Genomic DNA, 9,575 nt, shown 5'->3' on the forward strand with positions numbered 1-9,575 from the left:
GGAGGCTCCAAGGATGAAGCTGTCTGTCTCGCCACCGCACATTACCCAAGTCAAACACGGATACCGCAAAAGTTTACCACCGTCACCCTGCACTCGTTCCCCCCCGCCCTGAGGGCAAGCTTATACCAAGACTCAAGAGTCCCACTTATTTTAATCAACCCATCATAGAGATGAGAGAGACCCTGTCCACCAGCTGGGAGTAACTATGGTTAGTAGAGAGTTGGACCAGCGGCTCACATCTTGTACCGCCGATCCAAACACTACAAAAATCCACTGTAATCGCATAGCCAACTATTTTGGGTAAATCCACCTCTAACACAGCATCCGAAAAGGTTTTAATCAACCTCTTCCATACTTTCAAAGTCTCAAAAAGGTTGAACATTCAGGTTAAGACACACGTTAGCCAGGCCGCTGGTGCTTCTATGGAATAAACTAACACCAAGGCTAGAACTGGTATCTTGAAACGATAGTCATGCTGGGAATGAGTTAATAATGCCGTTACTGTACTGTACCTTTACTGTACTCTAGCATCAACATAGATGAAATAATGTGCCTTATCAGCTGACTTTATCGAAGGAAAATGTAGCTCTGATATAAGGGGAAGGAAATCTATAACCTGGCCCACGCTATTTCAATCCTTGCCACACTATCCATCTCATGCTGCCAGATACTGGAGTTTCTTTGGAACAACTAGGGAAAGTGTTGTCTTCCCGCAAAAAGAAATCCACACATCCATTTTCATAGCTGAATTAATAATCAAAGCCATTTTATTTGGGTATTACTGACAGTCCTCACAATCTTGCAGTTCAGTGTGAATTGTTGAATATTAACTATACTGAAAGCTTATTATCAATTCTCTTTATGCAAAACACATACCGCATGCCGGATAAAAGCATGGACAATAAGGAAAGAGGATCAGTCTTTACTTGTTTCATTTGTCTACATCTGCACTACAATGGAGATAATGAAGTCTATCATTAGCAATTCTCCAACACATAACAGCAAATGATATCCAAAGAGAGAATGAAACAAAAGTTCCATTAGAGCATGTGAGATACTGTACACTGTGACACAGACTATAATCAATCTGACACTACAAAGTAAACAGACTGTAATTTCCCTATGCTAGGAGAACAGTGATTTGTTCTATGTTTGTCTTTGCTTTTCAAACAAGAAGGTACTTTGTAGCATTGAATTATTAAAATAACGAGATAAAAGGTGGTAGAAAGTAGAAAAACGAATCATGAAAAGCACCGCTTGATTACCCTGGCTAATAATAGGTTGTACAATGAATTAAGCACTTGAACTCTAATACACAGTCGCTGATTTGTTGTGACATACAAAAACTTCAAGAGGATCTTGATGATTTTAGAGTAATATTTAAAATATGTCTAAATCCAACCTCTCACCTACACAAATAGTGTACAAAATTAGATTATATCATTTTTTTACTAGCTCATAGATTAACCTAAACCTCTCGCTCTCTCTCACACACACACATGCACGCACGCACGCACGCACACGCACACACACACACACACACACGCGCACGCGCACACACACACACACACACACACACACACGCACACACACACACACGCGCACACACACACACACACACACACACACACACGCACACACTACTCATACTACATACAGTACATCCATGCAACAAGGTTTTGTAGCTGTCTCGTCAGCTCTAGTTTTACAGGTGCTGCGTGCCCTTCAAATGGGAGTGATACAGGGACGCTGCGGATTCGGCTCAGTGAATCACAATGTCAGAATGGCGGCCCTGTAAAGAACAGCAAGGAGAATGCTGTCAGGCATTGTGACCACCTCCCACTCCCACACCGCCACGCTCACTTTCTTTTCCATCTTATGCTAATGGTCTCCTTCCAGTGCCAGGAGAAACTCAAGGGGAACTCAGTCGCTGACAAGACAGGAGATCTATGTATAATTAAACATCAGAGTGCCGAGCAATAAAATGTTAAGGATGGAATGAGTCTAATCTTGGCCTGAGGTTCCTCGATAATCAACCCACAAGCACACAGGCTCCCCGAAAAAAGGAAGAAAAAAAATCTGACTGAGATCTGTATGACCCATTTGAATCACACCTCCCACTCTCATTTGATTCATTTTTTAATTAAGCGTGAGAAAGAGAGAGAGCTAGAGAGTGAGAGAGAGAGAGAAGATGGGCCTCAACCTACACCATACCATCATATCTCACTTTAACATATAACTTATCTTTGCTCTGCAAGGCATACTCATGGGTACTTAACCTTGGAGAAAATGCTACTCATCAGCATGGTTATGTCTCTCAAAGGTGAGCAGCATTCATCCTGAAACGTATAACTCGCTCTCACAATCCTTCCCATGTCCTTTCTGTTTTTTTCACTGACAAACGTTGAAACATTCTTCAAAACGATCCACAACTAGAACTTAGGCTTTCTGCACATATTTCCTTGTCACTGAATAAAGAGAGACACATTTGAGCGTGGTTCTTGTTTGCTGAGGTTTTCTGGCAATTCCCTTCCCACAGTGAGACCGATGTAGCACACTTTAAAGTATATGCAAGCCAAGAGCTGCATCACTCTAATTCAAAGCTATACCTTCGAGACCATCATAGGGATCCAGTCAGTGTGTTTGTTTGTTTCTTTTCTCTGATGAAGAGCCATTGTGGTGATCCAACAGAGGCTGTTTAATTGAGACTCTTGAAATATTAATGCTGCACTTAACAGCATTTTTGTGTTGGTATGGCATTAAGAAAACACAGGTGTAAATGCCGCCTGAGAGCACATGTTTAATTGATCTGCCCACATGACAGGGATGGGGTGCATATCAAAACAGAAGAAATCAAGTTGGAGTACTTAGTTAAGTGATATACTGCCATGTTTGATCTAGAGCAGTGTTTTCCACCTCATGAATATCAAGAGTTCTACCGTATTACACAGTGAGATCCTCGCACTGTGATACAATTATCATGCATTCCTATTGATTTTAATGTTGGTAATAAATACAAATATAACGTTGCATTACAAAGATGGGGTGAGTTTTGCAGTAGGTAGTTAGATAAAGTAAATAGTAGTAGATTGTTGTAGGTGGCAACACTCGTTCAAAATAGAGAATACCGTAGCGACTTTGTCACATTATCTTGTCTGACAATGGTTAGTGGTAAATACCTGGAGTACGTTGACCTACAAGATACACAAGATACACAACCACAGTACAATGTTTGTGAATCACATTTCTGAGGGGTCAAGTATTATTGTTGACGGTGTATTATCTGGCCATAGTGCCAGAGTGGTGCGGTAATGGTCAGAGGTGGTGTAGCTGGCAGGTTGAGACTCCCCAGGTGCGTCCTAGCAATGAGCTGTGAACAAGCTGCTTTGGCCAGCTCCGCCAACTATCCTCTCTGGACCCTGCTACGGTCCACACAGACCAGGTACCAGGTGGCCCTTCATCTTTTGGATTATACGATCCAAAATAGACCTCTTTCGAACAATTCAACCATGAAAAAAATATCTTCTTTACTCCTCCATGTGTGCCATTGACAGTGACAAATACTTCAAAGGCAAACCACAACCCTGTATCCCCAAAATAAGATGATGGATGGAATAAGACAAAATGGTATGATAAAACTATGCATACACATCTCTATTGTGAACCATTCGTCAGACTGTAGGTCATTAAATTACAGTGTATCCCACTAGTTATTCTTTTGAAGTTTGGTATTTCATGTTTGAGCGACACGGCTATTAAATTCCCACAGTAGACTTGCTAGCTGTGGATTTATTTTCCAAAACACTATGTTGTCACACCAGTCTCTCTCCCTCTCTCTCCATCCCCCCAAAAATGTAAGAATGAAAGAGCATTCAAACAGCTAAATTAATGTTTCTACATGATAAGCAAGCTTAATATACAGTTGACAATAACAGTACTCACCCTGCCAACTAGAATTGGATCTGGTCCAGAGAATTCCTCCAACACAAACATTTGATTCCAAACCCATCCTCTCTTGGCCCGACTCAGTATTCTTTGTCCTTCGGCGAGACCACGTACGATCGCAGTGGAGCCAGTTTGTAAACTTTTAGACTGGCTGATGATGGGAGTCATAGATGTATAAGGAACACACGTAATCCACACGAGCAACAAGGAAGTCCATAGATCTGTCAGCATCTCCTCAGACCGTTTTGGCATTATTATGACACTTTGTTTTCCCCAAGATCAACAGCTCTCTCTTTAGATTACGAACAAAGGTTACTTCTTCCTTCTTTGAGTGTCAGAGCTTACATTCATTGTGCAATAAAAGGTCACTCACATGGCTTGGTTTGCCTCCATAGTGGATTTTGTGGGGCGGGGACTACTCAATACACCATCCATTTGGTGTTCCGTGTGCATGAGAGATCTAAAATGAAGCAAACAGATGTTATCTAGTCTTAATCGTGTCAATCATGAGAAAACTATAGAGACATTTAAAAAAAAAAAAAACAAGGTCAAGATGTCCAATCAGTAGTTAACTTCACTTCAGAGGATATCATAGAAGACGACTCATGAGCATAAACAATCAGATAGATGATGGGTGATAATGATGATCTCAACCCTATATCAATCAATACAAAAGATGGATGGTCATGGATTGATTTTCCATGGATTTTGTCGACAAGAATACTGTCAAGCCTATTTATTACAAGTGATACAGAACAGCAGTGAGAACAACCTTACTTTGATCCTGTGTTCATATCGGGCTGTTACAACTGTGCAGTAAATGAGTATGCCTCTGGTCGAATACAGTACAAGCCAGTCTGCAACATGAGATTGCCTATCTTTAATCTGATGTTCTGGAGATTATCCTAGAAAGATTTGGAGTAATTACATGTTGGTAATGATTGTTGTTTTCATATATATATATATATATATATATATATATATATATATAACATATATTTACTGATTTGCTTTTCAGCAAATACCCAAACCATATAACTACAGTGTCCCACATTTACTAGTTAGCCTATACACTTTCAACAATACTACAAGTATTGCTCATATGACTGATGTGATTATGATTGTAGCAGAACGTCTGACATATCATAATTGTTCCAAATGTACAATCATTGAATCAGAATCACAATGGCTAGCGTATTATTGACTGAACAAATGAAGTATGAAAGGAAGTCAGTTATTTGGAGTGTAAAATTAACACTAGAAACATTTGTTTGACCTCATGCCTCTTGTCTGGCCAAAATAACATCACTATTGTGAAGAAACAGTTTGCGAAATGTAACAATGAGCGTTAGCCGCTGGGAGTCCGGCAGTCATGTGCAATTCATACTTTTTGATAATGAATACCACTCCAATCCAACAACAGAACATTCGAGGTAGGATATTGTAGGCCTACATTCTTGTAGCACAAATAGAATTCAACAGTACCATTACCCTCACCGAAGAGCATATTCATAATTTAACTAACTAATACATAACTAGGAGAAAACGCGCAAATGCGTACATCGTTTAAACCGTCTCTGTATTTAAGTAAGTAAGTAGGCAGCACTGTCATCGCAACTGCAGCCAATAGATACTGTCATACAGTATTTGCAAAATGTATATTATTGAAAATAGCAGCTTTGAATATGCAAAATGCCGCTTTTGCGACTTCAAGCTAAGACAAAAGACAGAATCGCTCTATGAAACAGACGGACATATTTCATATATCTGTAGGCTACATCTTTAGCCAATTAACACATTAAAACATACTGTGTATCAAAAACAAGCCAATGTTACCGTGTTATTACAATACAATCGAATAAACTACACTGTAGCATAAAGGCTTTTAAGCTGCTTAAAGGAAGTTGACATCGTTGAGAAAGATATTTGAAGATATTGAAGATATTTGAAATATTCACCCGAAAACATATATGACTGGAATGACTAATCAGCGTCAAGTAGATAGCCAGTTAACCATGCATTATCATTTTACAGAAGGATGACTAAAATAATCTGCATTGCTGGAAGACAGGTGCCTTGTCAACTCGACACCGCGCGTGACTCGCCGGCTGGTTTCAGCACCGCTCGTAGTGGAGAGCTCCCTGCAAGGAGTAGCCGAAGCTACACTGGACTCCAAAAAGGAAGAGCAATGTAAAATTGATGCCCAACATAGCCGAAGCAATGCCGGTCCAAAAGATATTTAGGATTTTTTTAGATATACATTTATTTAGATTAGGCTACTAAACATTTCCAAAGATCTACTTGCTAAGTTGGATCACGTAGCCTGAACTATGGCTTCCCTAAAAGGGACAGCAAGTCGCCTCGATTGCATTCCTCGCTCCGAAGTTGAATACAAATATCAAACTTCATAGTCATGCAATTCGTTAGTGTACCCTTCAAACCATTCAAACGAGACGAAATATACCGCACGACTTTTTTGAACGTCACTTTCAACAGTTTCCACAGAACTAGACGCATGCAGTTGGCAAGCTTTCTTTAGATGATTGTTAAATTGCCCTTACACAACATCATCTGAATCGTTTGGATATGCAGTAAAAAAAAACATTTTTAACCATGACAAATGAGATCAAACAATAGTCCCATTCTCTCTAAAGCATCGCATGCACCTGTTAATACAATTCCGTGGTACTTACTACAATATATTGCATCCTAGTGCTTGCATCGTTTTTACGCTTTGGACATTATTGCATTGCATTTCATTCGAGGATAGATTCTTTCAAATAGAAAAAAAAGAACAAAACGTGTGATCAAACACGTGATAAAATAGAAATCCTTACAGCTTAGCAACCCCCGAAGTGTCACTGCTTATAGGAGCTCCGACAGGCTTGCTTGCTGCCTAGAAAAGTGAGGAGATGGAGGAGAAATGTGCGGTGCGTGGAAGAGCCTCCCCTTCGCTGCGCTCATCGGGCTGATGAAGAGGCAGGTCTGATGAAGAGGCAGGTCAACAGCCTCGGACATGATTGTGCGCACTCAGAAGACTACACAACTTTAATGGGCGAACAATTGTCTCAAATATGTCTGCAGCATAGTCCATATCCAATCTTAGTTGAATAGAGGATTTAGAAACAAGTTGACTTTAATTAATTCATCTATACTCTAATGAAATAAGTGCTCCATCGCTGTGGGTTTTTCCTCCCCGCGTCCATATCATTAGTGGAATGAACTGAAGTAGCAATGAAACTGGCTACTCGTTAACAACACTGTCATTTGATACCCAGACCAGACGGTTGAATGGACATAACGGTACTGCGGAATGAATTCAATCGAATCCGCACTGCAGTGAGCATACACAAGTATGGCCTATTCACCTGTTAAATTGTAAGATAAGCATCATTTGCAAATATCAAATGATTGATAGAGAACAAGAAACCTTCAGAGTCATATTCATGAAAATAGTATGTATCATTTTTTTCTCTTTAAGCACTTTTTAAACACTCCTCCCTTTCATTTAACACAAGAAGGTAATACATGAAATCAGCGTGTTTGTACTATAGAGCAATATAGAACCTCACATACTGCAAGACAGGGCATATTATAATTGCTTTGTCTTAATTAAATCTCATGTATGACACATCAACATATCAAATATAACTTCTGCTTCTACTACTAACTCAATCACAACTTCCACAATAACCATGCACTGTAGTGTTACTGATTATGACAGGCATGGCTTTTAGGTATTTGAGATAGTATGTGTGTCCATACAACAATAGGTCTAATGTGTCTGCAGTGTGGTATATCAGTGAAACAGGGCTAGTGACTGCAGCAGTAGGGTGAGAGCCCTCTAGTGTTCAGCAATCTATTTGGCTGCAGCACTTCACAAAGACACTCACACACTGGCCAGACAGGCCTTCAGGGAATGGACTTTATTAGTCAGAGAGCGTGGTCAGGTTCAATAAACTCTCAGGCACACATTGGTGTTTTTCAGTTGTGAGACCTCCTTATGAAAAATCAGTGCTGCCCATAATAGTGCAATAATGCTGCACCAGCCCACTGTTCCCTATTAGTGTCATGACTTGTGACAGATTAAGATCTTATCAGGATAATTTAAGATCATTTATAGGGCTATATATTATTATATTATTATACAATTGGTACAGTAGTAATAGTAGCAGTAGTTGTAATGAGGTTAATCCGACATTTGTTCTCGATATATCCAACATTTTACCCATGTCTATTGAAGAGTGCATTTGTGTTTCCCTAGACTTGTAACTCAAGTCCTTTGACCAAGATGCTAGAGATCCCAATTAGTAAAGATATCATCTCTACCATTACTTTTTCAGCACCATTTAATTTTCCACCCACTCACTCGTTGATGTTGCAGCAAGATTTCAGAAATAATTTCTAAAATCATCTTTTAAAAACCAATCTGCTGTGAGTGGATGTTCTTGTTATTACTCAAAATGTGCATTTGCTGACACTAAAGTTCTACATTCCTACATTGAATATCATGAGTAAAATGTATAGTTATTGCATAAAAGTATGTGTCACAGCTTTAATAAACTGACCGAGTGACTTGTATTTAATGGATACAATGAGTAGAGTTTACATACTGTACTTTAACTCAGGCAGGCTTTTACATAATTCATATTATACCTCAGAGAGATATCAAAAGAGTATGCCTGTCTTACGAGCAATGGTCTACTGCCTTGACACAATTCCTTTAGTTCGTATCGTTGGTCAAACTGTTTATCTTTAATCCGAAAGTATCACAAAAAACACTAAAATAATATGGTACTCTCCCAGTATACAGTATGTTGTATATAGTTGTATATACCGTATACAAATAAGATAATTAGAAGCTGCATGCAAACCCCTTATATACAACATCCAACTAATACTGTATAATTGGGTCGAGTAAAGGTTATGATGGTACATTTAAAGAAGACTAGAATCAGCCTATTTTTCGCCTTTTTTAAAGATCACATGAAATATAATAACATGAAAATCTTCCTAAACAGAAAAACAACGTAAAATACCAAATACTGTACTATTGCACAATGTTGTCTAAATGAGGACAGGCTGCTTAGCTTTCAATTTGTGATTAATTCCAATGACATGGCCCTTGCCGGTGATCAAAATATCAGATGGCTTTGAAAAAGGCAGAGTAAGTGAAGGGGAAATGGTCTTTAGAGCCCAGGCATCCTCAATCGATCATTAGTTACTGCTTTGTCAGTGAAATTAATCACAGAGCCATTGCAGTGTGTACTACTGGCATCCTCGCCTCAGACTTAAACATGTCACCACTGGGCCTAATTGGGAGTATCCATAGGCTGATAGATGACAAACCCTCATTTGATTATTCATCTGGTTGTAATTTGCAGCCCCAACCTGTTGCTTGTACTTTGTTGCTAAACCGTATGTTAGCATCATAAGTAAATACAATTGCTATAGCTCAACAGTTGGCCATGTCAAAGCATGACATATTTAAGAGAAATGTTATAGAATTGGTCATTTTGTTCAGTTTAATCGTCGATCTTTCCAAATACATAGTGGCCACAGATATAGACGCATGTTCTGATGGTCCACTTTTCTTCCAGCAGATACTGTATTGCTACTTCCTTGTTCCA

The 9,575-nt window shown here is 39.3% G+C and overlaps 1 protein-coding gene across 1 annotated transcript in view; it reads right to left on the minus strand.

The window, feature by feature from the left end:
* cdh8 (cadherin 8) overlaps positions 1-4,197 on the minus strand; it is a gene marked incomplete at both ends in the record, with an annotated part of 77,320 nt that extends 73,123 nt beyond the window's left edge. The window contains one exon of the mRNA XM_080528441.1: positions 3,943-4,197. Coding sequence (XP_080384567.1) covers positions 3,943-4,197 — 255 coding nt within the window. The remainder of the gene's footprint in view (positions 1-3,942) is intronic.
* Between the last annotated feature and the right edge of the window lie 5,378 nt (positions 4,198-9,575).

This window comes from Nansenia antarctica (genome assembly GCF_963989245.1).
Source record: "Nansenia antarctica genome assembly, chromosome: 4".
Classification (NCBI taxonomy): domain Eukaryota; kingdom Metazoa; phylum Chordata; class Actinopteri; order Argentiniformes; family Microstomatidae; genus Nansenia; species Nansenia antarctica.